The following is a 21,767-nucleotide window of genomic DNA, read 5'->3' on the forward strand; positions in this document are numbered from 1 at the left end:
TGAGGTGGAGGAAAATGGAAAGGAGCATGTGGTGTGAATGCATCTATAATGTGCATGTGCGTGTGTGTGCACGCATGCATGTATGTGTGTGTGTGCATGTATGTGTGTGTGTGTGTGTGTGTGTGTGTGTGTGTGTGTGTAAACATGGCATACATTTTTTTCAATTATTTTCTGTGATAGAGACATTGCCGACCCGTACCCGGCACCTTCAAGTAGCTAGAACAAATCATACACAAAACACCTGAACACAACTTGAAACTTTACAAGCATATGATATTAAGATTGTTTGTGTGTTTACTAAAGGCCTACACATAAAAATATGTCACGGTTATACTTACGCTCACTTAGCTCACTAACAGGTCAACTTCTTTTTTTACATGTACATATTTCAGAATAAAAAAACCTAAATTAGTACTGTTTCAACTTAATGTTTTAAGAAGGATTGTGATTTAACCAAAGACAAAAAGGATTTAGATGAGATAAACTGTAATGACAGTGTTTTTGGTGAGCGCACCCCCCACTGAACCATAATGCCATGTTCTTGCCGTTTGTTTCACATGCCTGCCACACATCCTCATCCAATCATGCTCTATCAGCTCTCCGGGATGTTGGGTTTGACCAGAAAGAATGTCCTGGTTTTCGTGACTAACAGTAAAACAGGCCCAAACCAAGACCACCCCTCCCCTCTCCTTACCACATTGTCTTTTCCAAACACAAATCTTGTTTCCATATTAAAAAAGGGAGCATTTAACAGGCAACTGTCTCTCCAACAAGTGTGTTTTAAATGTCTGTGGGACTTTTAATGACATTTTCAACTCTCTCTCTCTTTCTCCCTTTCTGTGCCGCATTGCATTGCCAAGCTCTTACTGCAAAATGAATAATTATGAAATGACTGTTTCCATTAAAATATGTGAGCAATTTAATGTTGTTGAGAGTCAGTCAAGGATAAGCTGGGAAAATTAACAACGAGAGAGCGTGATACTGATTCCTGCCAGTTGCAAGCCTTCCATTCCCACACTTAACCACAAAACGAGAGAAAGCCTGTACCTCCTCGCCAATTATTGACTTGTTTGAGAACAAGGCAAGATAGAAGTGCATATGCACACAGGACAAACTTGTTTGTAAAGTAAGTAGAAGGTAAATAAACAGCATCACCAGTCATCTTATTCAAAGTATATTCCTGCCAGAATAAGACACTCTGAAGTACTTTCCAGCCTGGGTGCTAAATAGAATGGGAGTAAAACTGCTACGGAGACAGCAGCTGTGAGGTTCTGCTAAGGTCAGGACATGTCATGCATAACTGACTGATTGCTAAATATGGGTGGGTGCATGAGAGATGAATTCATAAATTACAATCAAGCACACACAAACACACACCTCACAAACACATAGGCCACAGGCGATCTCGCGGCACGCATGTAACTGGTCTCAGGGACCACACAGACATGTTTAAGATAAAGACAGACAAATTAGACGACAGCGTCTTAGGCTAACCACTGCGCTTGCACTAATTACAGGCTGGCCGGCGATGAAAGAGACAGATGACATGTATTTATTTGTTTTCTCCTCCAGTGCCCTGAACCAAGTAAACACAGTGATGACGATGACGGCCAAAGTAGGTGGTACACAGACAAACACACACCGATGGCGAAACAGGGTTGTGGCACGACAGTTCCACCCACCACACACAGGTGTTTGCCCACCAGTGCAACAAGCAAACCCCTAAGGTAAAGAGAAACAATTGTGCAGCCAGCAAAAACTTTGGGCTGGCAACTCATGCCAAGGAAAGCAGACTGAGGTCGCCTTGTCTCTTCTGCTTGCAAAACAGGACCGTGGGATGATGTAGAGAGCAAATGTGGAGCTACTGCCTGGGAGATCTGATTAACCTGTCACCTTGGGTTGCAACTTACGTCACATACGCCTGGTTGACAACATACCGGGACTGTACCGCCGCCAACCAGAACTTTGGTTTATGATGCTAGCCCAGAAAACACCACCAACCTCGCTAATTAAAACTACTTATTGACAGCTTGATGGCAGCCATTTGTAACTGTACCACACAAAACCTCTTTCCCAAACCCATCCACATAATAGCCAGTCAGATTCCTCACACTGAAAGAAAGATATGAAAGGACACACCTCCATTCTAAATTTCAGAAACCCAACCCACTCACTTGTGAAATGACATCTCAACAGATGATGGCATTGCTAGAGGTCTATGGGAACTTGTGCCCAGCAAAACCTTGAGAGTATAAAGAGAGTGAGTTGTTTATGGCATTAGAGTAATCCCTGCAGTATGGCGTCTGCATTTCTAGGGATTTAAAGAGGTCATTGGCCACATTAGACAAGGCTGTGGTCTGTCCATCTTAATTGTGGACACGACATTGAAAATCCTTCCAACTCCCATCTGGGACGGGGGACCTCCATTGTCTCCTAACTCCCTGTCCCAACCCAGTGCAGGAATCGGGGCGGAGTCTGTCATGGACAACACAAAAGAAATGTCAGCACTCCTGGAATGAAGTGCCAGCCAACGAAGGTCTCTCTCATCTTTTTTTTGTCTCCATAGGGGTGCAACTGGTAGCTGACATCACTTGTGGGGTCAACCCCGGCTGGGCACAGCTTCAACCTCGGTACTCTGGCCCCTGCTGGCCCCCGGTGACCCTTGGTTTTGATGACAGACTGGGCCTTTTGTGTAGCAGCGCCATGTCCAGGTGAGGACAAGAGAGGATGACAATGGCAGGAAACATAAAGCCGATGGAGGCTGGAAAAGGTCCTAGAGGTCATGGGTCGACCTGGACAGCTGAGTGATGCATGCAGCTGTGGACACGTGGACCTCCTTCTCTGTCCTTTAGCTCTGCTTGCCATGTCAGCTGATGTTGTCTTTGTCTTGGGATAAAGACCTCACTAACTCTCAACAAGTTGGAGAAAAGTAATAAACTCAGACAACAGATGTACTGCGCCTTAGATTCTGAGTGTACAGCTATTATCTCCTTGTCTTTTAAAAGGGCGACTGAAATGGAATTAGATAACAAAAGGACATTTGCCTATGATTAATCAAAAAATGCCATTTATTAAAATCCTTGTGAATTAAAAATCTAAGTTCTTAAAATAATGCAAATATGAACACAAATGTTAAAACTACTTGGAAGTTAAAGGATCCAGACGTTTTATCATAGAAACATAATTGTAACTGTAGTAAACAGGAAATTTGCAATGCCTTAGTACAAATTGCCAGCCTAGCAAACCATCATGTAAACATATTTGTGCAGTCCAATATCACATACGTCTCAATGTGACACAGATGAATATGATGTATTTCCATCCCCGTCTGCCACTGCTGCAGAATTTACTGTTTCTCTCCCTTATCACGTGGTATAAACCCAGAATGCTGCAAAATAGTGGAAATTTAACTGTTTTCAGTAACGAACTTCTTTGCACTTGCCACATTTCTCTGCCTTCTCTACCACCCAAGCCTATTAAAAGAAAGATTACCAAGGTGCCTCCAAACTACAGCGATTCACACATCCTAAACTGTCCAACTGTTTCCGATGCCAAAGGTCAATGGCCGCCTACTCTCCTACCGGCCCACACTGAATGATGGGGGAACAGGGTTTGCCAAGTCATGCACAAACCCTGCTTTGGGTCATAAACACCTCCGCTTGTCTCTCCTCTTCTATTCTCCTCCACAGAGGTGAGTTGGGTTTGCACTCTGTTAATCTTTCACTACAGGCCTGCTTGCTTTTAAACTGGCCCACTGGAGAACAGAGGAGGGGACTGAAAGAGGGGTAGTAAAGGACGAGAGTGGATAAAAGAGCAGGAAGAAAAAGCCATAGAGAGGGCCAGATGGGCACCTTCACAGTCCATTTATCAAACCCAATGTGGCCCTCCCCTCCCCTCCCCGCTGCTCTCATGTCCTAAACCCCCATGTAATTCTGTAATGATTTTCATTATCATATAATGACCTTACAAAGCCTACAGCAGTTTGCATGGTCAGTACAAAACTCACAGCTGTTCCCTTTGGTGTTTGCTCACCGGCGTTGAAAAAGCCTTTTTTTGTTTTTTTATGTTGGTCAGAACAGTGACCTCCAGGCTCTGTAAGGCATTAGGTCACTTCATCAAGGATGTTCAAAGGTAGAAATACTGTAATCATACACATTCAAATAGGATTACACCAAGTATCCACTGTAGATGCGTTCAAAAATTCTGAATACTGCTGGACAGTGTTTATCAAACAAGGAATCCTGTTTTACCCACATTTGTGTAGATGTGAAACACATTATGCATTTTTAAAACCTAATATTTCCAGTACCAAGTGTTTTGATTCTCTATAGTTGTATAGTGCCACTGAGATGTGCCATTTCCTAATAGGGCTGTTCCCTGGAGGTTGCCTTGCTCTCCAATCTGTACCTCCTGTGTGGTATACTCAACCTGATTTGGAAAAGACACCCAAGATTACAGTAGTCCCACGTATTGTTTTTGCAGTTTGAGCTGTTGCTCTCAGGAAAGAAGTACAGGGTTCCTCTGTGCAAATATAAATGGTATAAGCACTCATTTGTTCCTCTCACAGTTAAGCTCATTAATGAGCAGCGATGAATGTATGACTGTGAATTCATTCATTTAATGTACTGTATATCTCTGACTGAATATATGAATGGATATGAATGGAGCAATAATGCACATTTTTAACTGAATGTTTGGATATTTATTAATGGACATAATAATAATAATTATAATCTTTTTTTTTAAGACTAAATGCATGGATGAGTATGGAAGTAGGATTAAGTAGTTGTAAGGCATGTGTGAACAGAAGAATGTCGGAAGGATTACTTTTTCTTTTTTGTAAAAGTATTGAAAATATCATTTGTAATCTGCAATTTGCACAGCTATTTGATTAGTCCATATGTTTACTGTACATGTGTCTATTAATTTATTTAGACCTGTGCTTGTTGTTGTGTGTCTGTTGTAACTCTTGTAGCAATGTTACTCAGTGTCCAAAACAAATTACTCTTTAGGGAGACTAATAAAGATGCTTTGACTTTGACAGTACAGTCACCCACACACATAATAATGCATCTATTTCCAGGGCACTCACGGGGAATTTACCAAAGGGACACAGAGGGCAGCATCTATCAAAGAATTCACCATGTGCATCGGGAAAACCCAGTTACCAGAAAAGCTCATAAGAATAAAAAAAGCTCTCATAACTTTGTTGGCTCAGAGTGAATGAATGGACTGCTTCTGCAAGCGGGGCGAGCCGAGGCATCACTCACTCAAAGTGCCTATAAGTCACTTGTGAAGAACCACTGGTCACTAGGTCCAATTTCTCTTTCTTTGCTTCTTGGGCGTGCTAAAAATGCCCCGGAGGCAGAAAATGGCAGTGAGCAGGCCCACGTTCCAGCACTACGGAGTCTGCTGCTTAAACTGGTGTTTAAGAAACAAAAGTCAGCGAGAAACTTAATCAATCAGTGCTGGTTGTTTATGTTTATGTGCCTCTAGCAAGAGTCATCAATCACACTTTTTTTTCAGGTTTTCATCCTTTTGCAAGCATTATGCGCTGAATGGAAACCATGGAAACAAAAGGCGGTATATTGATAAGAGACTGCATGTTGCATATTGTGTGAAAAACTAATTAGGACGCCAGATATAATAGAAATCCGCAAAATAATCAGTAGATTGATTTCAAAAGTTTTACTTTGGTGACTGTTTTTATAAAAACAAATCAAGGATTTAGATACAACTGACTGACTAAATTCACTCACTGTCTGATTCTGCAATATACTGTATGTTCAATTCAAAACAATGATTCTGTCTCTTAGTAGTAGTGGTACATAAATAAGAACTCTATTTTCTAACGAGGCAATCCTTAACCCTCATTATCTGCTAATCTGTAATCAGTACCAGTACGTCCCACTTAACATTGCACATAGCCATGTGTTTAGTTTTGTGTAAATGAGATCTGTTGACAGCCACTTGACAGGATGACCCCTGGCTTTTTTGTAAGTGGGGCGGTGGGGGATTAGGGATAGACATTTAATGTGTGTAAAGGGGAGAGGAGCTATCATGAGCAGCTGGAGTTCAAACACATTGTGTGGGACGCTTGCCCTCCTCCAAAACTAATCTAATCACTCTTTCACTGCTGATAGAGTAAACGTCTGCCTGCCCCACCGACAAGGACGGACCATTTCCTGCCCTGGTTTGTGATAGTGGTTGTCAGGATCTTAGGGTGGGCTGAGCTACGTCTAGGGTTAGACATGGTTAAAAGGTGGTAACATAGCATTGTGGGTGGTGGGGGAACCAGGATGGTGGGGGACAGCGCTGATGTTTGGGTGTGGTGAGATGGTTTCTAGCTTTCAGCACCTGCACCTGGAATGCACTATCAGAGCAGGCCCTACATCAGAGTTGTGAGGCCGTGGGCGTCGACGCAGCAGAGCAAGGTGTGTGGAAACAGCCAGTTTACAAGGCTCATCTGGATGGGGCATAGTTAAGGGTCAACTTCGGGGGACAACTCAAAACAAAAAGGGCTTCACGGAAAGATGAGGACAGCAACACTGCAGGAAGTTGACACATAGAGGTATATGTGTCAAAAGAATAACGTTGCTTTTAGGAATGTCTAGTCTGTAAATTCTGCCCCTGGTACTGTTGCTTTCTTTAGGCTCTGGTTCATGCCTGGTCCAAAGTGTGTGTGTTTGTGTGTGTGTGCGTGCGTGTGTAACACTGAGGTCAAATCTGTTGATAGAGACAATAAGCAGTGAAACATATGTGATTGCAGATCTACATGCATGCCAGAATTTGTGTCCTTGCTAGTGCTGAGGGGGAGAGTGACTGTGAGCATGAACAGCTAAAATAACACTGTTTTGTGTGTGCATGTGTGCGTGCGTGCGTGCATAGTGTGTGTGTGTGTGTGAGTGTGTGTGAGGCGGCCTTTATCTGAATAATTTGGCCAGTGTTCTAAGCCGTAGCTCTCTGCCCTTATCTGGAAGGAAGGAAGTGACTGGGCTTATCCAAGACACGTGTGTCGGTGTGATAGCTGTGATAGCTGCCAGGCCCAAGGACCACAAACAAACACCAACTACAACACTGTGTATCTGTGGAAATCACATCACTGAATGAAGGCAGGAGTAAGGTGATGATTCATGATTATTTTTGCTTGATGATGCAATCAGAAACCATTTGGTCTCACTCGTGATCCTTCAATATTCCAATAGCTCTGGTCTCCATGTATGTGCCAGAGTTTTGGTTGGGTCCCCTTTTCCTTAATAGGGGTTCACTAAATATTTGCCCCTGTTGTTTATTGGTTAGTTTCATTACCTGACAGGGTTAATAATCCCCATTTGTTCCAATGGTTAACAAACAGTATGTCCTTCTCCAGTTTTGGCCAATCTAATTGCGATGACAATTTTCAAGATTTTCAGCTCGCAACATATTCAGTATGACCTTGTTTTGGGGAAATAAAGGAAACCAAAATAGAAACATATAACGTTTCTGATCAGCCCACGGCAAAATGTATGAAAACACATTGTTTTTGTGTAAAAAAAAAACAATAAAACAAAAATATAACACAGGACTTTAAAGAATATTTCCAAAATGAGTTTAAAGTGACTTTACTTATTTGTGTGAAAGTGTTCCCATTTTGAATATAAGACAGTGTCCTACTTTACTTGTCTCACACATTCGTCAGGGTGGGTGCCGATGGAAAGAACAAAGTTGGTGGTACATCGTGTTACCTGTCTCGCCATGTCTGTCTTTGCTGGTGTCTGTCTGTCAAGGAAGACAGCAAGGTTTCTGCCATCTCCCTCCTTCCCTCTCCTTCCTGGCCCTCTTCTTCCACTGTATCCAAGAAGAGCATAGTCTGAAAAAGAGAAGCAGACGTATAAAATGGCTGCATCAAGTAGGACTAAATGAAAAGATGTGTTGGACCACGCCATTCCAAACAAACTCAACCCTAGCTTCATATTTATTCTGGAATTTCCTTTTTCAATTCAAATGAAAATGGTCACAGGCTAAAAAAGAAATGAAATCGGTTGGATTACCACCCACTACATTCTTGAGTAAGACAATTATTTGGCCAGATTAAGTTTTTCCCTAAATACTAAACTGCATGGAATTGAGTGGAAAGACTACCTGAAGAGATTCCCTCCATCCTTGAGCTTCTATCCTCAGCTGAGAAATGACACAGCTCTGAGCCAAGACTCTATTATAACATCCCTGGTACGGCGACATACAGTAAGTCTAGCATAAAGTCAGTTTCACATCAGAGGATGGGCAAATTACACCCAATATTAGAGTGTGAGTCAATTAATCACGTCCTGCACAGCACAGTGTAATGTGTGAGTATCCCCCTGTTGAACATGAATTACAGGCCGGCTTAAAGTGTGACGTGGCACATCAGTGCTAATCTGAGACATCCTGGCAAACCTTCGCCTCAGAGTCCTCCGCAGCCTCTAAGCTGGTTGAGAGGGAGTCAAATGAAAAAGGATCCGGCAGCCCAAATTAAATGCAGTGCTGTCAGCCACACTCAAATCCCTCTTTCTCCCTCTTCTCCTCTACCCTTCACAGACTCTCCCTCTCTGAATATGTTTAAATGCATCCCCCCCCCCCCCCCCCCCCCCCCCCCCCCCCCCCCCCCCCCCCCCGCTCCTTCTTCCAGCCTCTGAGAAGTGATGGATCTGTAACTCAGACTGACTCTGACGCCTTGTTAAGAACAGTCTTTTCCTGTCACATCCAGCAGTAAAGCATGTTCATTTCTTCCCATTAACAGTCACTCGCCTCCCCAGTCATCCAAACATCTTTTCAAAAAACCCACAACGTAAGGAAACCTTCCTTTCTTCTCCTCTCCCATTTTTTTTTAATCCTTTTCTGACAATCCACCTGTCTGTCTTAATTCATGTGAAGATAGGTTTGATTGTCTGTGTGTGTGTTTCCAAAGGAAAGAAGTGGGATTTGCCGCAGAGTAATATGCTTACTTCCTCCACACCACACAGGACAGGTGTCAAAACATGTGGCCGTGTGTGACTGATTACACCTGACTCGGAAAAGACACCCAAGATTACAGTGACCAGGAGGAAGCAGGGCTGGCTGTACTCCCTGTAGAAACTGTTCCTTTCAGTTTGGATCAAAAACCCATCCTCTTGGGATGAGTGTCAGGCTAAGAAAGTGCCAGAAAGTGCATTCAGACTGTATCACCATCTCAGCCAGTAGACATCACGTTGCCGTGCTGGCCGTGTAGCACAGTTGCAGTGTCTCTAGGACAACGCCGATGAGCGAGTGATTCGTAGTTGATCTGCAACCTGCTCTGACGTGCCTCTGAGCTTGTTTCAGCTCTTCTGAAAGCTGGACTGGGAACAGAACGGGTGGCAAAAAAGGAAAGACAGCACCGTTTAATGAGCTTAGTAACAGTGCAACATCAAACATCAAAATACAGCCAGTAAAAGCCGCATCATTCAAAAAACGCTGTTAACCCGGGTCCGCGACGGTTCACCTTGATGTGCATCACAGCCTATAAATTGATAGGAAAAAATCTTTTTGTCCCAACACAATGAGGACGGCAAAAGTCGTGACACATCAAAGTCTGCTCACCTCTTCCATCCAACATGTTAAACACACCAACACACCAGTGACAACTTCTGCTTTGAGAGAGTGTGTGTACATTTGTGGGTGAGTATGGGAAAGACTCTTTTTATGTTTGTTTTCAGCCAGTTTTTGTGGGTATAGGTGTGCCTCTGATAATCTGAATGTGTGTTACCAAGCCTCCTACTCATTAAAATGTGTACATGTGTGCTTGCGTGCCAGAGTGCGTATGATCTTGTGTTTAGAAGACTCGGTGCTGAGAGAGGCCTTCATGTTTAGCCACGGGCTGACCCCCAGGCCATTTAGACACCCCACTGGTTGTTTACTGGTCGGGCCCGGCCTCAGCTAGCCTCGGCAACACCACAGCCCTTCATCTCCAGGCCTGTGTTAGCACTAATCAGCCCCCTCTTTTCTTCTATTTACCCCATGATGACAGTAGCTATCCTCAGCCTCCACCTCTCACAGCCTGATGCTGACCACAGATGTCACTCTGACCCAGGCCACATACCAAGGTGAACAAGAGGACAAGGAGGGCTTGGGTACCTCCATCCCTGGTCCCCAGACCCAAACTCAACCATGTCTATTTTACTACAGATAGGCATAAACATTTCCGGCCCTGTGCAGGAGCAGGGTAGGTAAACAAACACGCAGCCAGGCCGAGGTGATATTTTGGTTGGTGGGGAGATGGAGTGATGATAGCGTTCCAAGCCAAGGCTGGCTGGAGGGCAGCCTGGGGCGGCTCACTAACACCTCGAGCCAGGACTATATCTTAACACCAACAAGCATCTGTCTATTCCATCACATAACAACATGTCACTCATTCTACAAAGAATAATAGAATGGGAAGATTGTTTCTTGCTGCACACAGTGCAATATGGTGTACTTCCCCTTAAAACTTCACAGAATAGCTGTCACAGGTCACGTAATAGCCTAAAGGTAGGAAGGTTAAAAAGGGATGCATGCAGAACTGAAGGTTTACACTCCATAAAACAGAACTACTAGCTGGCCACCAGGGTGTCTGAGAAATTGTTAACACCCCATGAAATGTCTCTGCTGACTTTGGAGCAAGCCTTTCAAGGGACCCAGAGCACTCTTAACCTCACTAGCACTCTCTCATATAGGAAACGTTTAGGTCTGCTGACCACAAACACTTCAGAATATCCAAATTAATTCCTTATTTTAACTGACATGGGTGATTTCTACACCAGAATAGACCATCCAAATGATAGGTAGGCTGTAAACAAAATCACCAGTAACACCAACCATTCCCCGGGTTTTGGCTGATGGCTGGTGTTAATTAGCCACCATGGTTCCTCCCGGCCTAAATACACCTCTGTCTGTCAGACTGACAATCTCCATGCCTGTCTCCCTGCCACTACCACATGTAACAAGCCCAGCAACTGGCCCAGCGACTTTCTGTGTGCCAACATGTCTCTATCTCTATGGAGGCAGTCGTGGCCCTAACTAGTAATCCATCCCCTGCGTGTGACTGTTGAGCCACCACTAACGGGTTTACTTAACAGTGATGGCATGCAAGAACAACAAAATCACTCTTATATTGAACATTATATTTACTGCGTTAATGTGGCAATCTAGACCCGACTGACTTGCTTTACAAGGAGTCTGATGTGTTTGGGGAAAAATCCACCTTTCATCTGCAGAAGGCCTTCTGGCCATGGGCCAACTGTGCGACTTATATTGAGGACCTACATAGTATCTGTAGCCCAAATGGACTCCACTCTCCAGTATAGGTATTGTTTGTTTAGGTTACAACCCTCCATTGACAACCTGATTTTATCATCTACAGTGGCTTGCATAAGTGTACATACCCATGCTAAAGTTGACATCAAAAGGAATAATATAACATCTTTTGGAAATTCATTTTAATGCCTTAATTTAAAAAACGTAGGAAAAATCCAACCTTTAAAGATACCAATTTTGATTTTTATTGAATAATGTATTGTCAATAAAAAATTCTTAAAATACAGGGGGCATGAGTATACGCACCCCTATGTTAAATTCCCATAGAGGCAGGCAGATTTTTTTTATTTTTAAAGGCCAGTTATTTCATGGATCCAGGACACTATGCATCCTGATAAATCATCATCATATTCTTTTAAATTAAGAGATTAAGATCAATTTCCAAAAGATGTTTTTTATTCCACTTTTTATTCAACTTTAGCAAAAGTGTGTAAACTTATGCAAGCCACTGTATATCATGGGAACCCAAGATTCAATATCTATTGTGATAAAAAGAAGGACATTTCTTTGTTTTATAAAGCCTGATAATTACCATAAACTGGCTAAACTCTTCAGTGGGGCTTCAACCTGGTCCCCAGGAAGATGACTTAGCTCTCTGGTGGTTTTAATTTTAGTTATCTGCTAAACGACAGATTAACACCTGAGATTAACATAAAGACAGGCATGCTAGGTAACTATGACTACAGTTGAAAATTAGCCGACCGGCCAACATTGGCACATTTACAGAAATGTTGATTAATTTGCATTGTCCTAATCAAACAAATAAACTTCTACTACTGTAAATCTACTACTTTTTCAGACCTGAGCAACAATGTGACATCAGTAAAATTAAATTACCTTTTCTAACACCCTGGTTTTCAGTTTTGCCTTTGACTGTCATTCCTCCCTAACTAAACTTCCTCGTGCTTACCAATATGGCTAGCACATCAGCAAGGCATGTAAAGCTTTAAGTTGGACCCTTTTCTCCAAATCTTCAGACACTCCACAGAATTCTGCCACAATTTAAGCTCAGCTGCTCTGACATCTGATTTCATAGGCCCTGGAAGTGGGAGTTTGGCAGACTCCATCTCCCCTCTAATACAAGAAACCAATATCACTTTGACCGCTGGTGGAAAAAGGCATCAGGCACCTTGCTCCTTGGGTAATGGATAGCTTCTGCTCACGGATATAAACAACTGGGGAGCTGTGATCCTGCCAGCACCAGTTCCAGTCTGGACAAGGGATCTGTGTGTATTTACTGCATGCCACCATCAAGTTACTTTGCTCTTGGGGCGGACTCTCCACTGGTGGAAAAATTATATTAGCCCGGGAAGAAATAAGGCCAGACCACATTCACTTTCCTGTGACATCACACTTGAAGTCATAAAAAAGTGTGTGTGTGTGTGTGTGTGTGTGTGTGTGTGTGGGTGTGTGTGTGTTTTGCCTTCTGCCTGCTCACATGATTACAGATGGTTCAAAATTGAGGCATATCTGAAATTACATTTGTTCAGTTTTCATTACGTAAGATTGGTTGATAAACGTGTATGTGTGTGTGTGTGTGTGTGTGTGTGTGTGTGTCTGTGTGCCTGTGTCTGTTTAGGGGAAAAGTGAAGTGAAAGGTGTCAACATTGCTGGTCAGGCTTGTGTTCCAAGCTTTGAAGCTCCACAACCTTTGATATTATCAAAGAGGAAGCAGTAAAGAAAATGAGGGAAGTGAGTTCTATAGAAATGTTTTCTCAAAGATGATTCAAGAAAGTCTTTTCTTTGTATGTGCGTGCGTGTCTTTTGAATTATTGGTGCAACTTTGAGCAGTTATCACAACTAAAATTTACAGAGCACTGACTTTCAAAAAGGGTTGTTGCAACACTTATTTGCACTTCCTCCAAATATATTATAACATTTAAAGACATGTTTAAAGACAGTCAGGTTCTGCTTAATTATGTGCACTAGTACAGTCTAATGCAATCTAATACAACTTTAAAGTCTACTTTGACGATGCCTATAATGTTCAGGTTTTGTTGGACTTCTCATAGAGGTGTTAATTAAATTTATGATATTAATGTTTAAGCATTGAGGTCATAGTGATGTTGTTGTACTGAACTGTATTATATTCTGAGTTTTTTTTTAATAACTGAATATAAAAAGCTTTGATAAAGATAGCTATTGTGGCAGGCATGTTATATTGGTTTGCATTAGATTGTACAGGTGTAGCTAATAAAGTGGCCACTGAATACAGACTAATTAGTAATACCCATTAGTGATGAGTGCTGAAACTCAACCCTAAAATCTAGATTTGTATCCTTTTTGGAGAGATCTCTAAAAAGACGCTATATTAGAAGCACGTTTAGATGTTTCTATGATAAAATAACACACTTAAAATGTCTAAGAAAGACATTCTCTAGTTTAAGTCTGTGCTTGTGTGCATATAAATGCGTTCTCGCAATCTCCGTGGTGATAGAAACTAAGACCCTTCTGTCAGATTGACCCTTGCAAGGTCTCAGGCACCATCAATTATGTCAGCCAGTAAAATGGGCTTTGCTACACACAGCGGATTATATGGAGTGTAAAACATTAGAAAAATGTGTCTGCAACATCAGAGTAACATGTTTGAAGTGACAATGGGTTGGTGTGGGGGTTAGAGACACTCCCAAAAAGGGAAGACCCCTGACAAGTGATTTTGTTTGAAGGCATTGTAACACACTCAAGTGGGCAGGGATGCTTTCTATGGCCCTAACGGCACTCCATCTTCTGGGCAGAATACAAGTGGAATGGAAGGACATATGCTTTCCACAGGATCAAATGAAGCAGAACTCACAGGCTTTTGTGGTGCTCCTTTTTGGTGGTGAGAAGAATAGGCAAATCTGTTGTTGGGTTGTAGCCCAATGGGCCCACAAATATCACATGAAAATTCACCAGGCTGTTTCTTGCAAAGCTTTTGTCTCTGCATCATGATAAGGAGTGTGGATCCAGTGGGACTTAATGGCTAAACCACATAGTTCTTGGTCTGAATGAGCTCTCCAGCAGACTGGGACAGGACAGGACACACACACACAAACACCCACACACATGCGCACACACACACACACACTTGTGCAATCTCTTCACTGGCCTGGCAAGAATGCACCATCCATCCATCACAAGAAAGCTTTGAGAGGCGCTTTGACTAATTCAGGACAATGAAGACAGAGCTGGACAGAGATGTTTGCGATGAGCGTGACACTCAAGCACCTTCTGCTCTGTTAAAACCCTCTTACTCTCTTTCAATATATGAAAGCTGAGTCTAGATTTTAGCTAGATAGAAGATTGTGATCAGCACCTCACTCTCCTGCCAGTAAAAAGCTTTTTGCTGACTGGGGCCAAAGCCAGCTTTTCTAAGCCCTGGAGTTACAGTGTAACACACACTGCACCATACTTCAGATCTTCAAAAATGCTAAACCAATAAAAAAGGGTTTCCATCCATCTAGACACACTCACATACTGTTTTTTTTCTTCTTTTTTTTAAAATGAGGGAATATGTCTGCAAGGGTTGAAATGCGCCGCTAACAAAGTTTTGATTGATTACAAGAAGTCTGGAGCGTACTGAGTCCTCAATTTTTGCATCTGGCTGAAAACCATGGAGCAAAACTAAACAGGCCCTCTTATGACTAGTCTGACATCAACTGGGAATTACCTATAGAGGTACAGTGAAAAAGAATGACTATGTCTAAAACCGAACACATTGGCGCCTGCAGATTCCCTACCATAAAACACTGTATACACCATTAGAAGCCAAAGGGTCTGTGTGGTACCAGCCATAGACAAACCTTGTTTTTTTTAATTGATAACCTTGAAGTTGCATCATATAAAATGTGGCAAAATGTTTAACATCAGTTCAGATTTCAATTATTTGCTCTCTTTAAAACTAATTAAGGTTTATGGTAATCAGTATATTTCGGTTGCATCATTCTACCTCAACTCCTAGTTTTCTAACCTGCTACTACTGCACCAGCTATATTTATTAATCGAGAGTTTTCTATTTATTGCCCGGTATCTTTTAATCTGATTGTATATTACTATTTACTGTTTATAATGCATAAAGCCTCATTGTGCCCAAAATGAATTTCCCCTTATCGTATTGTTCATTGAAAGCACAACACATTATGTGGCAAAAAACAGGAGTGTGCTAAATCCGCTGTTTCCCTATAGCTCAGTTGTGACTAGACTGGCAGTTGTGTTGCCTTAAACAATTCTCTCCGCACAACGCAGCCATACAGTAATAGACAATGGCACCCACCATGAAGCAGTTACATATAACTGGATTATGGACTCATATACTCTATATGATGATGTCTACTTCAATCTGGCAAAGAAGTCACAGACACTGCGGTATTCTTTTTTCATTTAATAATGTATGTTCAACACAAACCTCATATATTTAAAAAAATAATTTGACTGTGGAGTATTTTGATTTAATTAATTCAATAGAATTCAAAGTAAAGACAGTACACTTTGGATTATGTTACACCACTAATGAAGTGAATCAAACGTATATTACATTGCATCTTGACATCAAAAAGCAGATAAATGAGATTTATGTTTGCTTATTGTTTGTATTCCGGGTATAATCTTTCGACAAAATACCGGTACACCCTAATTGTAATGCTGTTTAGGGGCCAACTCTTGCTACTTGTTGAAACTAATCAGTATTAGAACCGAGCCCCTCAGGACTTTTCAAGAAGTCTGGACTTTCAAATGCAATTTCATTCAAAAAATAAATAAATCAGACTTTATTTATTGACAGCATTGAAAGGAACCAAACCCCAAACCCCCCCGCCGTGGGGGAAGTTTGTAATATCACCGGGGGGGTGGGGCTAAGCAGATGTAGCGACTGCACATACAGCTAATGTCCCCTTTCTGTTGACACCACAGAGTAAACACTCAAAATTAGCATCATCTCCTGCCTCGTCTGACGCCGGAACACAACGCAGAAACCACAAAAGTGTGCAACATTTGAACAATTAATGCTTATATAAGTGTTGCCACTGGCTATCTGTTGGTTATCTCTACAACGGCTACTCATTAACAGAAACAGGATTATGTCATAGTTACTCAAGTGTTTCTAAACACACCTGTTTTCCGCTCATTTACACAGTATACTTTGTACCCCACTACTGAGTTATGTGTGCAGGTGCATGTGTGATTGCTCCCCACCAAGGGAGGCTGATTAAAGCAGCTAAAGAGTGTTTATGAGACTGTTAGCCAGGAGAAGATGCCGCCCTGCAGCTCTCGCCCAAATAAAAGAGCCATTTATTACGTCCAACATGACCCTCTCATTACACACAAATAGGAATTAATGAGCGCTATATCGGGCGCTCCCAGTGGAGCGAGGTGGGGCTTGCTAAAGGACTAGCGTTAATTACATTGTCCTACATCTCACCCATTTAACACCACCCATCAGATCGCTCTATCTGGTGGGAAAGGAGAGCATGAGTAGAAGAGATTCGCTACCTGGAAGGATGGTTGCTCTCAGCCTCACCAGTGCGGTACAACTCACCAACTTTACCTATCAGAAGTATTACTACTGGAAGGCATGGCTTTACAATAGAATGCACCTAGTACATAGCTACGTACGTATGTAAGTAATCAGACAGGCAATAAACAAGCCCTGTGAAAACAAATTATACATAATTATTATACAAGTTATTATCCAAACAGTCAGTAGTAAAAGTCAATTCAATCTTGCCCAGCAACTTCTTGGTTCAACTTTGAATTACCATAATTATCGTAGTTGTGCATGCATGCAGTTTAACAATGCAATGGGTAATAACGGACACATTGGGTGTGTATGCTTCTTGTTTTAAAAGTCACTAGAAAAAAAATATTTGGGGATTTGTTTCTTGACTGATAGTCTTCCATTGTGAAGGTGTAGCTACCAGTGTTGGGATCTCAGCAGTGAAATTGGCGAGTAAAAACAGAACTGATAGGATTGATGGTCAAAACTACAAAAACAGATCTTGGGGTGTAAAAACTGGGATTTTCTTTTCAAGCTTCAGATGGGAGGGAATCTACTTCACCAGAAAACAGTACACATCTCAGGTTTGATCTCTGTTGGGCTATCCTCTTCATACGGTACATGCCATGTTTTGAAAGGTGCACAGACAGAAAAAAACCAAAAGAAAACATATACAGCATATGAAACTTCTCAGAATGCTCGCAGGACTTGAACTTTCTCCTGACTGTAATCACATCCGCTTTCCATTCCATAACTTTTACCATTCTCTCTCTCATCTCTTTACCTCTGAAAATGCCCATCTCCCCCCAAATATTATTCAATTATCATCAACTATCTAGTCTACTCCCATACTGTACCTGTTACTGTCAACCTGTTGATTCTGAACGATTTGTCAGCCCATCAGCTCTCTAAAACTAAAAAACGTGCTGTATGTGCTGGACTCATGGCTGCTGAGAAAATGATTGAAACCCTTTGGAAACCACATGATGTGTCTACTTGTTCATGGACCCTTACTTTTTTTGTATGATGTATATTTGAAACTGTCTACAGCTCACGTGAATGGAACGCCAGAAAAAAACTTTGGACACTTGGTACAGCATTGCTGACTTGTTGAAGGCCATGCTGTGGACTGGTGCTGCGGCCTTTGAGCCTCTATCTGCTAACGTGTTTGCTCCCTTATCTTGTTTCTGTGTTTGTGTGTGTGTATTTGTGTGTGTTGCTCTTGCTGTTGTCTTCTGGTTGCGTTTCCCTCCTATCTGTCTTTCCTCTACATGCTTAAAAAACAAAAAAATGTATTGGTCCTGGGACACGTTCTCAAGTCTCAGCATATTGTTTGTAATTGTGTGTAATCTTTCAATTAAAATCACTTGGTCAGAAAAAAAAACAATCTACTCCCATATTCCTTCCTTTTCTTCACGTTTCTTCAAGCAGATCAGACAATTTCCATCAGCATCAGCCCTTTCTCTCCATTCATTGTTTTCCCAGAAGGCTTTATGTACAAGTTACCGAGTTAGTGGTTAGTATTTTGCTGGCTAAATGGCAACACTCTCACAAAAAAGCTGATTAAGGATTTAATTGTCACCAGATTGGATAACTTTATGCCTACAGCGTCTTCAGAGATCAAATGTGTCATTTGGTGATATGGTGATATCTCACTTTGAGGGTTTTGGCATTTTTTTGCCAAAAAACTTTATTTCTGTGTGTAAAAACAGTTTGCATTGGTTATCTCTAAAAGAACCTTATGTTCTATTTCGGTCCCTAATTAGATTTTGGGGTGGGAGTTCTTTATTGTTCACTTTGAGGATAGATAGTTGGGGTGGGCTGTTTCATTAATGGGTTTTAATTTATTGTTTTGCTATGTGTGGGAGATATGAAGTCCTTTGAGACTGTCACTGTGATTAGGGGCTTCACAAACAAATGTGAAACTAATTTGAGTTGACATGCAGATAAACATTGAAAAGGATATCAACGACAAGACCTGATGAGGATCCAGATTCAAATGATTTCAATACAAGAGTTCAGAGTATGAAGGCTCTATTTTTGCTACCTTTGGCTTATTGAGCTCAGCACTACATCTCAATTGCTATTTCTGAACATGAGAAGTATTAAACAAGCGATTGAGAATCCCTCGCTATGTATTCAATAGTCAATACAATTAATATTCCACTAAAAGTGCATGCATTGAACAATATCTCGACTTTTAGTGACAAATCAATGTGTTTTCTTGTGTCTGTGGTAATTTAGTTTACTCCACCACTTTCACACGATCGCCTGCAAGAGTAAACAATTACACCTTGATCAAAGTACTGAAGTAATTATATATCAAGCGCTGGTTTGTGGTAATGTCTCTAGTCAGCTATAAGAGAGGCGGGCTTTGCTATGAGAGGCTCTGAAATCTCTCTTTCATCTTTTTATACTTTCTTCCCCATCAAGGCACTTTTCGACACACACACACACACACACACACACACACACACACACACACACACACACACACACACACACACACACACACACACACACACACACACACACACACACACACACACACACACACTCCTTCCTTGCATCTCTCCCTCTGTTGGTATGACACAGGAAAAAGCTGGGCCCTGCAGCCAACCCCGCCGTCCGCACTGAATGCGATTAAGCTGAGCAGTGATTAATCTGGGCTGCCCCATAATTCCTCTTTACCACTTTAATGGATGTTATCTTCCCTCCTCTGAAGGCTTATCTTGCTGATCGGGGCCAAGGATGAGGAGAGGAAGAGGAAGAGGATGGCTTTGGTTTAGAGGGAGGAGGGGGGAAATCAAACAAAATCCATATAAAGGTAAGTAAATGAATAAGTAAGTAAAAAAGCACGTAAACGAGTAAATGCACGGATTGAGGAAGCTGCTAAGCGTATAAGGCAGATCAGTCTCTGTAAAGTGCTCATTTGTTTTCTACGAGACAAGCTGCCTTCAAAGCCTGCTGATACAGTAAAAAAAACACGGTCAACATTTCACAGACAAACAATAAAAATTATCCAAACGGCTGTCAATAAAAGTCCCCAGCCTCTCATTGTATATGTAGATAAGGTGTCCTCCATATACTGTAGCTGACAGTCATGGCAAAACAATGTGGGAGTTTTCGATGAGCTCATTTTCTTTCATAAGCGGCAGTGACGTTAAACAATGGCATTGTTTTATTTGCGGTTTCTACGCTGGAACACAAAGTCAAAGACGGCCAAGTTCCTCTTTTACATTCCAAATCCACAGCTCCAAAACAAGTTTGCTCAGGTCTAGTGTAGGAATGAAAATGTAACAACTCTCCACACCTTAGCTTTTAGGACAGGCAGCTGCATCCATTTTTATTGAGAAATAATGACAAACATATATCAGGAATGCTTTTAATTAGAGATGCTCCGATACCAGTATTGTTATGCTGAAACGCTGGTATCACTATTGAGATGTACTGGAGTTTATGCACGGACCCAATTTCATTTATGTTCTTTTTATGTTATAACTAACTGTCAAACTGGATAAAAAAAAGAAAGTTCTGTGGCGTTCATTGTATGTGTTTGTTCATGATTCACAAAGAGTTTAACCTGAGCCAGACCGACAACGATAGAAATCATATCACATCCACGCAGGGATAGTGTGTGTGTGTGTGTGTGTGTGACACACACACACACACACACACACACACACACACACACACACACACACACACACACACTACCGGACAAAAGTTTGGGGTCACTTACAAATTTCCATTTCCCTCCATTATAGACAGGATACCAGCTGATCTGGGTGGGTGGCTGATCTTTAATGCAATATCTACATTTCCCATTATCAGCAACCATGAGCAGGTGTCAGGTTTTGTTCCCTAACAGGCAGTAATACACTGTAAAACACTATAAACTCTGACTACAGCTCTGTGTGTGTGTCTCTGTGTGTACATTTAAAAAGGACTCTTCTATTCTGCTATGTAACATTAAAAAACAACTCAATAGTACAATGCAAAAAAAAAAAAAAAAAAGAGACCGGCGCAGCAATATTCTGCATTTTAGTTGTTGTAAATGTGTTACCTGAAAATGGTAATAAAAGAGCCTCCACCAAAAAGTGTCATCTCTTTCTAAATGGACACCACCATACATGTAAATGTTGTAGTGGTGTGCTTGCTGGTGTGTACGTCCCAGTATTTTTGTCCTTCCATGTGTGTGTTCAAGTAAAGAAATGCATATGTGAGACACCAGCTGAGAAGTGACAGGGTTAAATCTGTTCGTAGCTCTTTTATCCCCCGCTTCGGCTTACAGCGATGTTGCAGTGAGATTCTGTCATAGACAAACCTCAGTGGGATTCCATTCACTACTAGTGTACATCTTTAGGTACAAAGCTGCGGGCTGCATTGGCTCCAGGTAACATAAACGCTCTCTTCAAGCCACCGCGTATCTGCCCATGAAAATTCTCTAAAGGGGTTTAAGCATTTACGCAGAACACTATCAGGCACTGCCGAAAATTCAGCTTACCCTGTTGAATAGGGACTTCAAAGAGAATAGCAAATACCTTTGCACCGCTACGTTCACTCTTCCTCAGTCTCTCTCTCTGTCTCTTCCCGCTCCTTTTCATTTTATATTTCCAAACACAAGCTGCTGCGTGATGTAAAAATGTATTAGCAGCCATATATTTCCGCTTTAAATGAATAATAACAATAATCTTTGAGTCATTTCTTTTTTATACAGCTCCGTCTAAATAGGGCAAACGTGTGGATTAGGCCTCTAGTCTATGTTGTGCGATAAAGGAAAAACAGCTGCGACTATCCAGGTAACACCACATAATGACTGTCAATGAAGGATAAACTACAGCTGCACATTTACTCCTTTCATTCACACTGTGGACACACACACACACACACACAAAGACACCCATGTGCATACACACAGAAACATACTGTATATAGGCGTAAAAGCCACAGAGATTTGGAATAAAAT

General features: G+C 41.7%; 1 protein-coding gene across 2 annotated transcripts in view; it reads right to left on the minus strand.

Annotated features, from left to right (window-relative positions):
* fto (FTO alpha-ketoglutarate dependent dioxygenase) overlaps window positions 1-21,767 on the minus strand; it is a 126,401-nt gene that overhangs the window by 61,494 nt on the left and 43,140 nt on the right. For both annotated transcript variants that reach the window (XM_034870017.1, XM_034870007.1), the window contains one exon: window positions 7,725-7,849. In XM_034870017.1, coding sequence (XP_034725908.1) covers window positions 7,725-7,849 — 125 coding nt within the window. The remainder of the gene's footprint in view (window positions 1-7,724; window positions 7,850-21,767) is intronic.

This window comes from Etheostoma cragini, chromosome 1, assembly GCF_013103735.1.
Source record: "Etheostoma cragini isolate CJK2018 chromosome 1, CSU_Ecrag_1.0, whole genome shotgun sequence".
Lineage (NCBI taxonomy): Eukaryota > Metazoa > Chordata > Actinopteri > Perciformes > Percidae > Etheostoma > Etheostoma cragini.